The 19,285-nt window shown below is 41.7% G+C and overlaps 1 protein-coding gene across 1 annotated transcript in view; it reads right to left on the bottom strand.

Annotated features, from left to right (window-relative positions):
- SUCLG2 (succinate-CoA ligase GDP-forming subunit beta) overlaps window positions 1-17,941 on the bottom strand; it is a 239,240-nt gene extending 221,299 nt beyond the window's left edge. The window contains exon 1 of the mRNA XM_044451756.1: window positions 17,828-17,941. Within this exon, the coding sequence (XP_044307691.1) occupies window positions 17,828-17,914 (87 nt within the window). The 5' untranslated portion in view covers window positions 17,915-17,941. The remainder of the gene's footprint in view (window positions 1-17,827) is intronic.
- Window positions 17,942-19,285: the final 1,344 nt, after the last annotated feature.

The following is a 19,285-nucleotide window of genomic DNA, read 5'->3' as shown; positions in this document are numbered from 1 at the left end:
AACTTAACTCACAGATTTAAAGAAACACAATTAATTGTGACCTTGCTAAAGGCTTATAAAATACAAATATACGTAAGCTAGTGGATAGGCCACTGAGGGGACATTGCCCTGTAATTCCAGGTTAAATCCTATGGAATTCATTGGAACTGTTTCTTGGTAAGCATTCACAGGACTGAACTGAGAAAAAAAATGCAATTCAATGCACAGTTATTAGGACGTCAGTGGTTGAGACTCACTTCTCAGTTGACATGAATATCTGATATGCTTGGAAACTCAATGATGAGACTGAATATTGTTTAAATTTAAGAGATGGTTTGGTGCAGTACAATTTTAATGTTATTATTTAGGCCATTCTGTAAATGTTAGTTCAAGCTCAACATAATAGCAGGGTCAACCATGTCTGCCCACAGTTATCCATGTTGTCCACAGACACTGGTTGGCACCTATATGCTTCCTATCTCTTCCTGATGATTATTGAGTTAAAAGAACTGGGAAGAGCAACTAAGAGGAAAGGTTACAACATTTAGAACTGTTCAGCTTACAGAGAAAACAAGAGAGATGAGAGAGATGTACAAAATTATGTACAGTGTGGACAAAGTGGATATGGTTACATTCCTCTCATTCAGGATAATCTCATGAGGCAGACTGGTGGGAAAGTCAAGATAAATAAGAGATACTTCTTCACACAGCACCACATAGTAAAGTATAGAATTCCATTCCACAAAATGAAGTTATGACCACCATTTGGATGGCTTTCAAAAAAGACTGGGCTAATACCTGGAGAAGTCTACCCATGGGTACCAGTTCTGAGGGCTATATGTTACATTCCAGTGTCAGAAGCAACATGTCTATGTAAATCAGTTGCTGGGGATAATGGGTGGGAAGGAGGTGTTACATTCATGGCCTCCATATCAGTTCCTGCATGTTCAGCAGCCTGGCCAATGCATAAACAGAATGCTGGCCACAATAGAAAATCATCTAATCCAGCACTTATGTTCTAAACTGATATGCTTCCAAGAGAAGTGTTTAGCTATAGTGCCATCTTCATTTGGGTTCAAAAAACTGTTTTTCTACTTTGAACCTGGGGTGCAACTTTTGCCTCAGAATTACATTCTTGGGCAAATTACTTTTGTTGAGGCTTACCAGTTTGCCTTTTGAGAAATGAGGACTTTATGACTGGCCATGCCCCTCATGTAGCCATTTTATGAATGGCCAAGTCCTCACCACCACCACATCAGCCATTTTGTGAGTACGCTCACGATACTTTTCCAAATTCCAAAATGATTAGTAAACCGGACCTACTGAATTTTTATTTCTTGTGGACATAGGTAGCTACCTTGTGTTTCCAGTCAGAAAAGGAGTAGAAAATATCTAAGCATTAATAATTCCCAGTCTTATAGACTGTTCTGTTCTAAACAGAACATCTGCCTGTCTCTCTTCAGTGACAAGCAGTCAAAGCTATTGAGCAAGATGGGGGTTGGAAGGGGAAGCAGATGCAAGGCAAGGTTGTTGATTGGTTTTTTAAAATTTTGGCTCATTAAGCTAACTCAAGAGACCTCCAGGGACTTCAAGCAGGTGTCTGCACAGGCAAAGGTACTCAACTGCCTGGCATAACTTGCAAACTAAGGACCTACAGCTGGTTTCCCCAATTTTCAGAAAGTAGGGCAAATGTACTGTCTTTGTAATAATAAAATGCTTGATTAGCCAGGTTTCTCCTGCCCAATACAGAGTTAAATTTAACCAAAATACCCAACTCAACTCTCAACAGTAAAACCTCCAGATATATACCTTCTATGTGCACACACCTCCAATATTCCCCCAATATTTCTTTACAACAAAAAATCCAAAAGGCCTCTTATATCTTCTGCAGGAAAATCACATGTACACTTGCAAACACCAAGGCAGGATTCTTCAGCACTGAAGATGTAGCACATGCTGCAAAGCACCAACCGATCAGACCCAAACAGACATGGTCTAGTATATACAGAGGCCCACTTATTTCCACCAAATGTCAGTTGTTCTAAATGTATGAGAACATGTATAATAAAACATATGTCCACAGAGATGCAATACTCTAGAGCAGCAGTTCCCAAACTTTTTTGGTCATCGAACCTTTCTGAAGACAGATTTTTCCCACAGAACCCTAACTCTATACTGATTTTTACTAAGCACCGTGAACCCACAATGTTCCTTAATCTCCTCCTATTTCCTCAGTGTTTTGCATAATGTTTTAGGTTTGGAAATAAAGAGAAAACTTTTAAAATATAGTGAATGAATAAAGCAATTATATGGTAATATCCCAAATGTATTCTTTTGATATTCCCAACCCTGTGCAATAGAGTCCTAGGAACCAAATGACGTGATGCCTTTTCCTTGTTTGCTGTTTGGATGCAAACTGACAATCAAATAGTTGGCCTTGTGTGGTTTCATTTTAAACTCTGTTTTAAATTTGATTTTTGAGATTTTTCACAGAACCCTAGGGTTCCACGGAACACAGTTTGGGAACCGCTGGCCTAGAGTTAGCTAATGCTGCCACCTGGCCCATTTTTTCAAATGACACCGAGTATTTTTTCTCTCTTGAACAGCTTGAGCATCAGCTGACAGGCTATCTGAACATTCATAAAAGAGAAATCAAATTAGTTTCCCCATACTCCTAGATCACCGCTATAATGCGAAACTGGAAATACTGTAGTATATGTTTGCTTGACTCTCCCACACCAAAAGACAACACGCCCCCTCAAAACTGGCACAAGGGGAGAAAAATCTCAGCAAGTCAAAAGACTGGGTCAGGCGGTATTCTTGGTCATGCTAGCCAATCAGTCCCCTACAGTGTGAGGAAGGAGGGCTGAATCACTACCACCTAAAGATCTTTACAGTCTAATGACGCAGTGCTGGTCCCTGTATGCTGGGGGCTGCAGGATTTTTTCTTGCCCAAACATACACTTGGTTGCACCCTAAAGCATTTACACAGACTACAGAAATTGCGCATCCTAGTTCTGGGTGAGAGAACAAATGAATGACTGGGCTGCACCATTTTAGTACGGTGGAGACTCACATGACTCAATACTCCTTGCCACACAAAAACACAATTCATACTTTAAAGTAGGAATCAGGAAGAAATGCTCCCGAACTAGCACAGCTTCTGCCTCCTGACATGCTAGTTTTGTATGCTGAGGATTAATTTTAGTTTTTTGAGAGGGGTGGTGTGGTAGAACATTCAGTTATGAAACCCCCACCTACAGTCCAATATAACCCAGTAAAGACACAGGATATCATCTTAGTTAGAATCAGTCCTAAAAGACAGCCTATCCCATATGAGGCAGAAGCAGAACTTCCACCCTAAACACAAAAACGTAAATCTCACCCATCTACAAACAATTCAAGAAACCGAAGTCCCCCAGTTGCACCAAGGCCAAGAACAATAATGAAATCACTATAATTCTGAGCTACTCCACAGGCCAACACTACCGGGGGCAAATTATCTAGGCCCAAGATCAAGGATGGGATCTAACAGCTGAGCCAGATTCCATGTGGCCCTTGGTCCATTTTATAAGCTCAACTCACACTTTCAGGTCTCAATAGAAATCAAGCTTCCAATCCTTCCAGCCAACACACAGATGGTAATGACAGCTTAAGTTGCCAACTCATGAGCAGCACTTTCACTACAAAAATACTCCAATACTGGTAAATAATTTGGCTATCCTGTGGACTGCAGTGGCTGCAGTGGAAGCCCACTGGGCCAGCTGCCATGGCCAAAGTCATAAGCAGGCAAAGCCAGAGAAAGGGCGGATACAGCTGGAGAAATGGACCTAGGAACCAGGCTGAACTCTGCATGTGACTCTTGAAGATGCAGCACCAAGTTCTGAAAGTTGCAAATACTTTTATATAAGCCAGTCCAGAACTCTGAAACTGCCAAAAGCAAAGCTTTATGTGGGATTAATGTTTGTTTCAGAAAATCCAGCAGGCTGTGTCTAACTGTCTGTGTTCAAATGATTTATTTCTCTGAACACAACAAGCATAATATACAGGATTCTGGTGTCTAAGTATACACTTTTCTTGGCAAAGGGCTTTTCTTTAAAAAGCATTTTTATATGTATATCTGTGTTTTAGAATAAGTATGTTAACTGAATGGCACTTAAAGAATATGAAGCATTATTTTTTAACCTAGGTACAAAACCAAAAAACTCCTATCTTTGTCAGGTAGCATTTAAGCTGATGGGGAGTGCAGAAATATAACAAGTAAATAAATAAAATATCACTCTCCAGAGAGACTATCATCTTGAAATAAGCCCTAGAAATCCTATTGTGCTTATTTGCACTTCAGCCTAAGCAAACTAGGGCAGAAAGAGCTGGAAATCACATGTACTTTGTGTTTTCAGAAAGTCAGTCTATGCTATCTCTAGTTTGGGGACTCTTGATACAGAGATGAAAGCAGATTATATGATTGGGCAAAACTCCCATAAAGGTATTCTAAACTTTGCTATATGTGTAGGTGAAAGATATTTACGCTACTTTTTAACTGCTTTCACAATTGCTCAGGGAACAGGCCCAGAAAAGACCTCTGGTGAATAATTAAGAACTGAATGTAAAGTTCAGTACCCAGCACAGTTAACACTGCTAAGATAAAGCAGGGATCTCAAAGAAATCTCCCCAAAGGAAGAAGCTGAAGTCAGCAACTTACACAAGCAAAAACCAGGCAAAAACCATGGGGCTTGCCACATGTTGTTACAGGGTGGTGTGCACCTATTCCAGTTAGTCCCTTTCCTAAACAGCTTTTTCATACACCGTGTCCACTCCCACAACCAGCATTCTGTAACCCCTGAACACACTTTGGTCTTCAATGGGCTATCTGGGGGTTCTTTTCTCTTAAGCTGTTTGCCCTGTTTTGCACTTTTACAGAATGCCTTAAACCTGTCACTCTGTAGAGTCCCAAAATTACCCTCTGACCTTCAGAAATGAGGGAGTAGTAGATGTAACTACTGCTTTAATGGATTTTTTAAACCACCTTCCAGGACAAAATATGAGAGCTGATATGCTTCAGACAGAGCTTCAGATGTATCGATAGAAATAAAACATATTAGGTCTGATAATTGCATAGCAGTGCCATGCATTTGATCACAGAGGGCCTTCTTGGTTGCAACTCACCAAGAAAGTCCTTATCAAGAAGGAAATTGCAGAAATTGGCCAATGGGTTTACCACTGGGGGAAACCACAGCAGTGAAGCCCTTTCTCCTTGACTAGTTTCTGCCAGGAAGTAAAAGGCTTCCCAGTGGACAAGGACTTTTCCTTAGCTGTAAGTGAACCTGAAACTGAAAGCTGCTAGTGCCTGATTTTATTATTTTAGCAACATTTACATATCGGGAATTTTTATAATCATTTATATATTGTGATTATGACACTATGTTTCTATTTTATCAGTCTTGTTGATGTTAGCCTTGCACACTGCTTGGAATACATTTAGTCTGTAAAAATTATGCTAATACATACCATTAAGATATTACCTTACGTGTGATTAGAAAGAAAATTGATAGAGCTCATTCATGCTGGTTGGAAAAGCCAGAGTAGTGGCACTTTTACTGTCCAAAAATACATAGGGTTGTGCCCTAAATAAAGAAGCCATACCTTCTCCTTTGTTAGCATTCTCACAAAAGTAGGTCCACACAAAGAAACAACATAATGAAACTTTGCCTTCCTGTTATGCTTGAGCCCAAATTTTCCTAACCTGGCTGTTCACCATGCTGAGAGGAAAGAGAGGGAGCAGAGAAAAAGGCCCCAGTGTTCTAATATACTCTCCATGCTGGGCAACTCCCCAATAATATGGCATACCAATATTCAATGTGGTTGGATCTTCCAGGAGCAAATCCAGCGTAATGCTGTCTTGGTCACCCAAGTTCTGCAGAAAATCCACAATGCAAAGTCTTTCATTTAGAAAGCCTTTCTTCAAAGTATGCTGATACAGGAAAATTGTAGAGTTTGCATGTCCAAGAAACCAACCACCAGGGGACCAGACTATGGCATATGAATCATCTGTGACTAACAGAGAAGCAGCATTCTTTTGCAAGCGTGATGACTGAATGAAGGATTTGACACTGAAGATAATGAACTGTAAGAGTGGCTCTGCTCTGTATCAGTGCAACACAAGCTCCAAGAAGTTCTGCCAATGTTTCCCTACTCCAAAGCAAACTGGAAAAGATTCTGTCATCCCAAGACGTTTGGGATGCCTTCCAAGCATCTGTTTTAAAAAGAATTGATCTCCATTCCAAAGTCCCAAAACTGGGGATTGTGGAGGAGAGCTTGCAAAAACTACCAGAATGAATTTTCGATGGCTCCAGGAACCAAAATGTACACATTTTAAAAATCTAGGCAGTTATGCCCTCACAATCCTTTCCACAATGTCCATGGGCTGAACTGTTAACCAGAGCCCAGCAGTATCAACTTTTTGTAGCACTCCAGAAGTCTTGATATAAAGGAAAGGCTACTTAAGAGCTCTGCTGGATTTGGCCAAAGGCCTACCTAATCCCAGCATCCTGCTTTCCACAGTAACAACTACATTCTTCCAGGAAGCACCTAAGGCAAAAAAAAACTGCTCCCATGCATTTGTCCATCAGAAACTGGTATTTGGTGCCATATCACCTATGAACATGAACCATATTAATTAACCCACATTCATTAATGATGGGGGGATGATAAGTGCACCACCTCCACCCCAATATCCCTGCCCACTCAACTACTTGCCTTTCCACACTTAGTACCAAAGATATGAAGGGTGATTCATAAGGCTTAACATCCTCCCACAGTCATAGAGGAAATTCTATGCATATAAACCAAAATGTGCTTAGAATACCACTTTAGGCCTTCTTCACCGTAAGATTTTGAATTGGAAAATATTCCTATGCAAATTAGGCTCATTGGAATAGGGTCATTTGCACTGGGGAAATTTTCAGTTAAAGGATTTTCTACTGACCTCAGAAAAGGTCTAGAGACTGATCTAACGTAGCATGTTATTTTATATGGTATTAGTAAATAACAAGGTTTATAAAAGGTAGCTCCTGTTCTTTATTGTCCCATCACTCTTTAAGTATTTAACCTGTAGCATCGGCAGGGGTGGGGGGGTGGGGGTGGACTAATGCATACTTACAGAGCAATCCCATGGCCCCTAGACAGTGCCTATAAAGATAATGCAGATTTTCAGGTCTCCAGATATGAGGGCAGAAAAGAGCTTCCACATTGGGTCACCTGCCCATTCATTATGTCAATAGTCATCAGCCCTTCCTCCCTGTTGGGAGACATGTTCAGTTTCATTGCTACTACCTACTTGTTCCATTTCACTTAGAGACATATAGGGATTATTTTACATATCTTTTGGTGTCAGTTGCTCGAAAAACATTAACTAAAATTTTGAAACTGCCAAACTTGCCTGATATTTTATTAGAAACTGGCATCCATTTAGTGTTTATGAATGAACTTCTAAAACTGATTTCTTTTCCTGTAGAAAAATTAAGTACTGTAAACATTTTCAGAATATTTTCTGGTTTGGAAAACTTTTTAACCAACCTCACCAGTCTTCATGCTAAATACATGAAGGAACCAGGGATATTGGAGGTTAGGCTAAGGTCATTTTGAAAGTCATGAGGGAGCTATGAAGGCTATAGATAACCCTTGATGGCTGAAAACCACTTACAACTCAAGAATTTCTCTAATCCCCCTTTCAAGCCATCACACTATTGTTTCAGGTAGCCAATTCATAACATATACGTTGGGTAAAGAACTATTACCTTTTGTCTTTTTGAAGCAGTGACCAACCAATTTCACTGGATGGCCTGAATTCTGGAAGAAAGAAAATGTTTTCCTTCTATGGATGTTCTCCATTTTATAAACCTCCATTATGTCCTCCCTTATTAGTCCTCTTTAATACTTTAATACTACTAAAAGTTTCAGTGTTTGTTTATGTATAGGTTGGCAACCTGTGGTTTCCAGAAGTTTTGACCTACAACTTTCACCTGTCCTAGCTATCTGAGAAAATGATGCAAGTTCACTGGAGCTGTAGGTCAAAACACCTAGAGGGCCACATGTTGCTTGCCACCTGTTCATTTGGGCTGCTCTTTCCTTCATTCTACTTTTATGCTAGGTGTGCAAACCCACTCAGTACTCATATGCTATGTACCTGTCACCAAACTTCACCGGAAGACGACAAAAAGGCCACTGCAGACACAGCACTTAAGAAATGGCCAATGAACAGTGAGAGAGTAACAATTCCCTTCTTTGGGAATAATTTCTATTCAAATATTCTACTTGAAATATGCAAGGAAACAATGCCATAACAAGAAAAACATAAATGCATGCAGTTTTTTGCACGGTATCCCTCCTACATTCTGTACATAATTTAGGATTGTTGTCCTTGAAAATACCCCTGTAGGATATATTTTATGCTCTGCTATAGGCATGAAAGAATCACTTTTCAATCATTTCCCTTGCTAGATATTGCATCTTCCAAGAACAGGACTCCACTCTAGGTGGATGTTGGTCTCTAGGCCCTGCATTAATTTACCCAATGAAAGGGTATCAGATTTGCAAGGAACAACTTGACTGTCTCCTGATCAGTGGATTACATTGTGTTAGCTTTTCAGCAAGAGCCACTATTCCAATTTTTCAGAAACCATCCTAATTTCATTTCCTAACATCATGCTATAAGCATTCTTGCTACTGCTAGTAATACTACAATTAGGTCTTTAGGGATAATCTCTATTTTGACACAAAAGCATCAGACTGCCAATGAATGGAAAGCAGATGATGAATGTCTCTCCTCTGGCAAATGATGATTTCTCAACAATCTCAAACTATAAGAAACTCCTCCTCCAATGAAGATTTTTCTTAAAAGGGTGAACAAGAGCTTAATAAGCTTCCCCTCCCCAGCATAACCTTTTGCAGTTTTACATTAGAAATTGTACTAATGAAGACACCAAAAAAAAAAAAAAGAAAGAAAAGAAAAAAAAAGAAATACAAGGACCACCAAAAGATGTTCACAATAAAAGGCTCTGTCCATAGTTCTTCCAAGTTTCTTTCATTTTGTAGAAATACAAAGCCCATATAATTTTCAATGTAACATTTCTAGATATGGATTTCTAATGTAGCTTCTATATAAAAGAAAAAAATCATTCCTGCCAAAATGTGTGTGTGTTGTGTATGTGTGTGTAGGCATGGGGGGGGGGAGAGAGAGAGAGAATATTTTTTGTTTTCTTGGCAAGACAAGCTCCATATCTGTTGTTGTAGATATAGCACAAAACCCAGAATTTTTAGTTGGTATGAAGCTATACAAAGGGAACAAGGAAAATTAAGATTAACAGCCTAGACAGTTTCATAGTGTGTGATACAGCTAAGTAAAGGAGGTTGCCTTTGAGAGTCTTTTCACTTGAATGTAGTAATTAGACACTGAATTAATTGAAATGTTTTATCAACACATTTAAAATTGCATAGGCCCCTTTTGAAAAGCTCTGGAACATTTGGGGAACAAAGGAATCCATTTTAAAACCTTAGCTCTTACTCCCTTCACTCCCTCCCTACTCAGAAATTTTAAAAAGGGATTACTATTTTACTAAGCATAACATCCCTTTGCAAATTTAAAACCTTGTCAGAACTGACCTATGTTTTGTTCCATAAAATAACCCCACACATTTTGCAGTCCCAGCAGATTTTTAAAAATCCATGGATTTAGCTTGCTTTCTGTAAGTGCAAGTCATTCTATACTGCCATTAATTTCAACATGTGACACCTTTTTTTTACACACATTCAAAAAGATCATGTTTAAATGCTAACATTTAAAATCTACTTGTGAGTAAACTGGGGATAGGCAATGTGCAGCCCTCCAGGTGGTTTGGCCTAAAGCTCCTATTATCTGTCTGCATTGGCTATGCCAGCTAGTACTAATGAGAGCTGTAGACCAAAACATCTGGAAAGCCACAAGTTGCCCACTCCTGTGTAAATTCTAGCTTATGCATTTGCTTATGAATATTTGCTCCAATTATGGAGGTATGCAGCATTTTGGTTTCCAAAATCACAGCAATTAAACATTATGTAATTCTAGTTAGCAAGTAGCAAGACTGAAGCCTGTTTTAGAAATTCTTTACTGTGCCAAGGACACACACATGGTATCTAGTCTACATTACTAGTACTAAAGTATTTTTAAATCCCTGAATTACTCCTCAGCATTACTTCTCTTTGTTCTTATCTCCTGCCACAAAACATTCTTAAACATATTTATTATCAGCATCTTAACTCATAAGAAGCTTCACTGATTTCAACAGAACTTACTGCTTTATGCATGTTTAGCATTTCAGCCTTAAATCAGAATGTAATTAATGTAGTTTATGCATAAAACTCTAGAATTTTTACCAACACCCTGAATCCTAACCACATGAACTTAATTCTCAACCCGGACTACAATCTTATACATATTAGAGAGTAAGCTTTCCCAGACTCAGTGGGATCTAATTCCTCATAAATGTACATCAGGCTGCAACTATGTTTTAGCCATCCTGTATTAACTGGGTATATGACAACCTTTTCCATAGTAAAACAAAAGATAACCTTATATTGTACACCAAGCTTGCAGAGAGCGAAACACTCGTATTTTCCACTAAAATGACATTCAACTTTAATCACGATGCTGTAATCCTATACATACTTAGAAGGGCATTACATGGAACTCAACACCACTTCCTCCCAACTAATGCTTTTAGGATCAGTTTTAGCTTCTCGTTACTAAAGGGTATGTGCAAATGAGCACTCTGTCATGTCAGGTCCCACTGGGCTTTAAACAGTGACTTCCCTTAATGGCCTGACAAGACATCAGGGATTTGAACATTATCAAAAACAAGGGGGGAGGTTCAGCTTTTCAAAATCATTCCAGCGGTGAGATGAGTAAGAGGCAGATAAGTGAGATATTTGGAGGGCATCTCAGTGATTTTAAGGCAGAACACAGAAATCACACCTCCTTCACGTAGTCCTTTTGTTGAAGAACTCTTCTTCTAGCTTCTGTTGCTTCCGTTTTCTATATGCCTAAGTGCCCTTTGGTTCCTGCTAAACTAAACCCAGATTATGTAGACATATGCCCAGTGCTTATCTGACCAACAAATTAACTTTGCATAGCACATTTCTGGGATCTTTCCATTTACTTATCTTCTAGCATGTCTGGTTCCATTCATGTAGCTTTTCTAGCCCTTTAACATTTCTTGAGATACTGAGGTCACCTACTTTGCTGCCTGAATCGCTACTGCTTGTTTGTAAACCTCCATGTTTACCAAATACCAGGTTACGCTAGGGCTCATTTCACCGTATATAATTATCTTGTATAACTTACAATAAAACCAAACCTAAAAATACATTATTTGCAAGAGCACAACATATTGATTCACATCTTATTATTTAATTAATGTACTAGTAAACTGCACTGATATCATCTGCTTTCCACTAAAAGAGTTGGTGGCAGTTTTAATTGCAAAAAAGCTTTCTCAATACTAAAAGTACTTTAAGACTGAATTGTAAGATGAGGAATTGACCTCAGAGAGTAAACTTGCAAATGAAAAACTAATCACAAATAAATGCTACATTAAACCCATTAAAGATAGTTTTAATCTCATTTTAAAACAATATTAATATTATAGTTGATTTAGCATGAACATTAATTTTGTTCTCATTAATTAGTAGAGAAAATAGATAAGGGCATTGCTCAAAGGCCCTTTTGTCACTCAAAATCTAAAATAGATTCTTTTAAAGCTATGTTTATATAAGATTTTAGCAACAATTATGCCAAATGACACTTAGGTAAGAAGAGCCTAACAAGACTGCAATCTATTAATTAGTAGATTAATCAGTTCAAATATTTATTAGTTAGACATACCTCCGCAGACTGTGCGTGGTGCAGCTGAACAGGGAAAGCGCACAAGAATTTCTTGTTGTTCGTGGCTCCTTTTTCCAGGGCACATCAAAGGAATGGGATAAAGCAGAAGTGCAGAACTGCTTTCAGCTTGAGGGCTGCATTCCATTTTGAAGATGCTCTGGACAGCCTTCCACTGCTGAGCAGAGTCACAGGCAAAAGGACAAGGCCGAAACACCAGTGTATTTTACCTTCAAAGCTCTTTGTGCCAATAAATAAGCATTTTAACCTTTCAGAACTGGGAATGCAGCACACAAAAGCCAGGAAACCACCAAAATATGGATGCTCAAAGAAAAGGGGGAGGTGGCCATCTGGGATACCCCAGAGAGCCAGATTTGCCTCGTTCCCAGAACTATGGGTCTTCATCCCTGGCCTAAGGGAAAACTGAGCTGGGAAGCCGCCCAGACAGACATTACATTGTTGTGACACCAAACACAACCCAGCTAACGCAGAGAATGAGGGTCAGTGGTACAGAAAGACACATGGCATTCTAAACTTGCATATACTGAAAGGGGTGTTCCTTTTTATATTACACTGTTTAATTTAGGGAGCAATCCTATGCAAGCTTACAGAGGAAAGAAGCCTACAACTCCCAGGATGCCCCAGTCAGTTATGCTGGCAGTTCTAGGCATTTTTTGCCTAAACCTGCATAGGTTTGTAGCTTTAAGAGTATTTTGCTTGGTTTCAAACTTTATCCTAGATCACTACACAGTCAGAGTATGGACTTGAGTTGCCGCACATGCACCAAATATATATGACTTTTATAAAAGAAAAACACTGTCCAGAAAAGAAAAGGCAACTTCTTGGATGGATGGGTAGATACGGAGATACCTCACTTGCTGATCAACAACAACCTGCTTCAAGATTTATAAAATGTACCAATCACTTTAAAAGTCAATCTTGTTGCAAGCTGCCATAACATATAGCATATTTATGTGGAAGGAAAAGGAGTTTTGCACAGCTGCTTGGCAAAAGTCCTCATTTCCCTCACCCTTGCAATACAGTTTACAAGTGATAGCAGAGAAGTGCCATTGGAAAGGGAGGGGAGGGGAGGGGCAGTGTTTAGAACTGAGATCTTTTTCTCTATTTTTTTACAATCGTGGATATAGCCCACAACTAGTGAGTCAATAATTATTTAACTTTGGTGGAGGATCCAATTAATGCATGGCACAAGATCTGGCAGTGGGAATCTTCACTGCCACAGCACGTTGCTCCCTGCATTTCATCTAGGGGGAGCAAAGAAAGCTAGGGTGCTGTCTGAATACACAATGAGCCATCAGCCCCAGCCCCAGCCCCAGCCCCAGCCCCAGCCCCAGCCCCAGCCCCAGCCGCTCTCTACCCCAGGACACCTTTTTCATGCTGCCTGCATCCAATGTGTGACCCCAGTTCCTTCTGTACTGGCTGCAAGGGGAAGAAGGGCTCAGCATTTGGATCCAGCTGCAAGGCCAAAGGACCTCAGGAGGCCATAGGCTTGCAACTTAAAGGAAAATCAGTCTACAAATGTTTGGGACTTCACCTACCAGCATTTCTGACCAATGACCATGGCATGAACTTTTGGAAGTTGAAGTCTAATACTTCTCAAGATCTATCTTCTGCCTATTCTGGCTGAATATTCAGTTTACATAGTAATTAATCAGTTGTCCATGAGTAGAATATATATTGATTACATTTTCTCACCACCCAACAGCCAAAGTGCATTAAGTACAACAGTTGCAAAGCAGGGCAGCTGAAGAGCCCTATGCTAATAGTATATAAAATAATGAATTAATAATACAGAAAAGATTAAGGGTGGACTTTTGTTAGCACTCTCGCTCTTCTCTCTATTTGAGTTAAAAGACAATCAGCAACATTAACATGCAAATTCAATTTTTGAAAGGTTATTTCAAATTATTTGTATTTCACACCATGTCTACATTATGTGCGTATAAATAAATAGAGATAAATGTTTGCAAGATAATAATAAACTTTATAACAGTAGACTTTGGTGGATGCTGTATTAAATTTGTAATTGCTTTAAGTTTTGGTGGCTGTTAAACTGGAGAACACCACTGCTTTTATTGAGGTTTTATGTTTTCTTGCATGCCACCTTGGGACATGGCATGCCTAAAAGGTAGCTCATCAGTCTTTTAAACTAGTGAATTAAATAAACAGAGCATGCAACTTCTTGCTGAGAACAGCCTTCATTTCTTAAAAATAAGTTTAAGTCTTTACCATAAAACAGTTAGGTAACAAACACCAGGTTCATAAAATTTTAGTTCGCTAAAAACAAAAGATGATGAATGAACTGCATGCTTATGCTATTCAACACTGCCACACTGCCTAGCTTGGGGTGGCCCAACACGCATCCCACAGGCCACAGGGAGCCCCCGAGGCCTTGCTCTGCAGCCCTCTTGCCACGCAGAGCCCCTCTGTTCCCCCACCGGTTCAGATCCCAGCAATGGCCCGGGCTTGTTTGGGGAGAGTTCTCCCAAGGCTGCTGGCCTGTCTCGCTCTCTTCCTGAGGCTTGGGGAAAGAGAGGGCAGGACCGGCGTCCTCATGAGAACTCATCCCAGCATGCCTTGTGCCACTCGAGGATGGGCAAAAGGGCGCTCAGGAGCTGAGTGCCTTTCTGCTCTCACCAGGAGCGGTGCGGGGCATGCTGGGGAAAGGCCATCAGCTCACGCCAAGAGGCTCAGTGTGCCAACTCTGAGAAGGAAGGAGGGCCAGGGAGGGCTTCTGGGCAGGAGAAACAGGGAAGAAAGGGATGGGCCACCCTGGAGAAGCAGTCATTGTGCTTGGGCTGTGGTTGGAGAGGGATCTGCCTGTGACCTCTGCAGAGAAAAGCCAATGCTGAGACCTCATATAATTTTTCTCCCATGTTTAATGGTTAATTAAATATATTATTTGTGTATATTAAATAAATATATTGCATACACTTTAATTTACGATATGGAAATGTAATTCATTGCGCAGCAACCTCCAGGTTCTGTGTAGAAGTCCTCATGTGGCACTCAAGGTACGAAAAGTTGGAATGCCCTGGTGTAGATGGTCTTGCACACTTATTCTTATTCAAGTTTAGACAGAAAAAGTTCTAGTTTTCAGTATTCCCCCGTCAGCATGCTGGGAATTGCAGGACATTTCTGTATCTAAACATAGGTAAAATTGTACCCTTTTGTTATTCTACAGTAAAGTCATACAGCAATGATTATAATAAATAATACTGAAACTGTGTTTATAATATAGTAAATACAGTTACTACTCTCTCTAGCCATTCTGAAGCAGCTACTTGCTGGCACAATTCTAGCTCAGTGGATAAAGCTTCCCATGAGTAGAGATCAGTCTTGATGCCATGATCCCCCTGTACAAAGAAGAACCCACTGATATGGACCCATTTCAGTATGATTTATTTCATTTCACTACTGCCAGAGAGTTAAAGTTGTCTGGGTGGTTCAGAAAAATTAACACACATAAATAGAAAACAATATAAAAATTTAACTTACAAAATTTAAAAACAATTTAAAACAGCAAGAAAAGTAACTATCAGAAATGTTGTTTTCTGAGGAAAATTAATGTTAGCTAAAGTAGAAATATTCTTATTACTGAAAGTCAATTTAATTGCATTTGTGCAACTCCAGACGGTGCATGGTTTTTAGCATTCTTTCATCTTGCTAAATGTTTTAATTTTGCCATATGTCATCAGGTATGCATAGAGGTAAACCAACAGCTAAATAAAAGACTTTTAACTCCAGCAAAACAGGAGAACCTGGTTCTGGCAGAGAATCATGTAATTAAAAACCCCAGCAGTAAAAAGCAGGAAAAGATATGGAACAAACATATTCAAAATAGCAGGCAGGGGGACTTAGGAGACATTTTATACCCTTTGGGCAGCAAGTCGGGTGAGATTCAATAACAGTAGCAGTTAGGCCATTATGCCATCCCCTATCAAGTGCCTGCCTACAGATCCCATCAGTCCCTGTAATCTATTGGAAATGATCAAGGATGATCAGAACTATAGCAGACAAGGCTTTAACAATAATGTTTAAAAGTATACCCTTTGGGAAAGAATCGGGTGCTTATCCAGATTAAAGAAAACTTCACCAAGTGGCAGTTGGCAAGTTCTCTTTCCCACCTTCAAGCAGGAATCTTGGTGGACACTCACCCACCCTAAAAGATTCCTGTAGAGATGATGAGCTTTGAACACTTGAAAAGCTCTACAAATTACTTGGTTGTGGTTCACCAACTAGATACAACACCAAAGCTCAAGACAACATTTATCTTTAGTGTCAAGGCATACCAGCAGAGTACAAGAATTATTAAATATAGAGGAGGATACCATTTTCAGAAAAAGAGCTGCAGAAAAACAAGGGAAGCTCAGGACCAGCGGGGCCTGCCTCAGTCTTTCCAGGCTGCTATCGTCGAGATTGGTCAGGCCATACTTCTCATAATCCCCAGCCAAGACACCTCTATGCTATACTGGCCAGGGGTAAAAAGAGTTGTAGTCCAACACGTATGGAGAGCATCAGGTTGCGGAAGGGGAGTCTATGCTGTCCAGCTGCTGCCCCACAGGAGTAGCAGCCTGGCAAGAATCTCCTCGAGAGGCAAGGTCTCCTTTGTCCATACTCGTGACAACCACAGCAGAAATACCTCCTGCTCCCTGCCTCTGGCCCAAAACAAGCAGAGCACTTCAGACGGTACAGGATCACACTCAAATTAGTGGAACAGAGCGTAAGATTCTAGGCAAAAGCTTACTGGAACAACTTTACTGATAATTTAATGCACAACAAGCACATTTTGAACATGCAACCGCTACTGGGAAGGGAGATTTGTTGTGCTGAGGTTATGCACGGGTTAAACCACCCTCCCATAACTCCAATAAAGAGCACGTTTACTCCTCATATAACCCTAGGTTTGCATGACACAACAATGCTCCAGCCTGGAGCAGTCTGCACATTGAAAATGGCAGCTGCACTGGCTGAATGCCACACTCCTGCTCGCTCCCTGTCCTGTAGCTCTGGGTAGGCTGAGGGGGCAAGCTGTGCCTCCCCTACTTCTCCCTTTGGGCAGTCCCAGGGGGAGCAGGCAATCCCAGCCAGGGGGGAGGGAAGGAGGGGGAGAGAGCAAGGAAAGGCTGCTCCATGCAGCGGTCTCCACGAGGCACTGAACCTGTGCAAAGCAGCTGCCTCCATTCAGAGGGCGAGTGCAGGACCTCTCCGATTAGTAGAGCTTGCTCAGATCAGGAAGTGACCGAGAAGGCCTCACCGTTTGATTGGCCGGCCAACTGGCCGGCGGGGATTAGATTCCAGTATAGCAACCGAAAGTGGGCACCACACCGTGGGCATTTTGCCAAGCCACCTGTCCCGAAAGCTGGAACTGCGTTTTAAGATTAAGGCATACTACACTTACTACGGAAGAACTGCCATTTCAGTCAGTGGGATCTGCTTCCGAGTAAGCATGCACGGGATAGCACGCAAATTCGTGTAGCCGAGCAAAGTTTCCCGAGGACAGAAGTTTACTAGAGCTTTACTGATACATTAAAATGTGTTTGAGCGTGTACAGCGTGCCTTTCCCTTATCACTTCTGCAACCACATCTGGCACATCTGTTAGGAAGAAGAGGACGGAACAGTGGCTAAATAAGGCGGCGATCTTATATACCCTTCTCGAGAAACAAGTGTTGAATTCAGTGCGGCTTGCATCCAAAGAGAGGCGCAAAGGATTGCACTACGGGACACCTAAGCACTCCCTGGAGCTGGCTGAGGGCAAGCAGAGACCGTAGACCTGCGATCAGGCTACGGCACGCAGTGGAGGCAGAGGCAAACTGGGAGAAAGCGAGTGCGCTGCCCACATCCTCCCCCAGGGCACGCTGGCGCCTGCACGGGCCAGCCGAAGACGCCGGGAGCTGCCCGGGCGCACTCACCGGGCTGCGCCTCCTAAGGAGGGAAGCTCTGAGCAACGCCAAGTCCCGCAGCGCCGTCCCAGCCTGGCTCGCCATGGGAGACGCCATCTTAGTCCGGCCACACGTGTGCGGCGGGGCGGAGCCGTCGCCCGATCCGAGGCAACCCACACGGTGGGCGGGAGCACGAACCGAGGCTCCGGGGCCAGCGGGGGACAGGAGCGTCTGCCCGGAGGGGCGACTCCGGGAAGCTCTCTGGAGGGCCTAGCTGCGGTTCCCAACGCCGCGCAGCCGTGCTGGCCGCGGATGATGGGATTTGTAGTCCAAGCGCATCTGAAGGGTTGGGGAAAGCTGATTCCGGGAGCAGAGCGCATAGGAGCCCGGGGAAACCAGATGGAGGCCAGCTCCCATTAACGGCTCTGTCTGCCTCTCTTATCAAGTAGTGGCTCTGAAAAAAGCTACTTCCCGCTCGCGATAAACCGAGCTTCCTTGCTCCCTTGTCCTTTTCTTGCAAAGGCGAGCATACACACATGCACGTGCCTTCGGGATGCGGGGCCATCGCGCCTGTTCATGCCGAGGCTCGCGCAGAAATGGGATGCCTGGGCTTCCGTAGGATTTGGGGTGGGACCTGTCAAAGTATAGTACGCAAGTTTTTCCAAGTGAGCCAGAACAGAGTCGCGCTGTACAGTTGCAATGCTCTGTCCCATCACTTGAGTTCATCTCCTTGCAAGGATCGGACCGTTTATCTGTAGCGTTAGGCTCACTTGAGAGCAAGCTGCATAACAAGTAAGACACTTAACCCTTCATTTAACCCTGGTCACTCTTTTTGCCCGTTTTGGCATTTCAGTAAGCCAAGCTCATTTTTGATTGCAGTCTGGAATACTACACGTGATTATTATTGTTATTATTAAATTACAAAAACTGCTTAGAACAGCATCAGAGTGAGGCAACTGCTTAGACAAATTGTAACCGAAATGTAAACTTCGGAATATTTGTTTGGGGCTGCAATTCTGTATATATTGTAATCCATGCTGAACACAATGACATGTTTCATTAAACTTGCCAGGTTTGGGACTATTTATTGGACAGGATGGGGTTGTCATATTTCCCTTACCTCTTCAGAGATCTTGTGGCCGTAATGTATAGAAAAGAGAACTTCAAGAGGCAACACTGTTATCTTTGTGGAGTTGACCACCTGATGAGTTTTTCTTTGAGATGCAACTATGGAATGGTTCCAAACAGTATTCCAGATGAGGCCTAAGCCGTGCTGAGTAAAGAAGTCTCTGAACCACTCTATATCTTTCAGAAATCATGGATGATGGGAAGTGCCAGATGACTGAAGAAGGGCTATGTCCTTATCTTTGGGGGGCGGGGAGAGAACCTAGTAACAGATGTCATTCTGACATCAATCCCTGGGAAAATCCTGGAGCAGATGGTAAAGCACTTATTCTGCAAACACCTTGGAAACAGTGCAGTGTTCAC

Source organism: Varanus komodoensis, unplaced genomic scaffold, assembly GCF_004798865.1.
Source record: "Varanus komodoensis strain SLA01 unplaced genomic scaffold, ASM479886v1 scaffold6_4, whole genome shotgun sequence".
NCBI classification, from domain to species: domain Eukaryota; kingdom Metazoa; phylum Chordata; class Lepidosauria; order Squamata; family Varanidae; genus Varanus; species Varanus komodoensis.
This window is presented reverse-complemented; position numbering and strand designations above follow the sequence as displayed.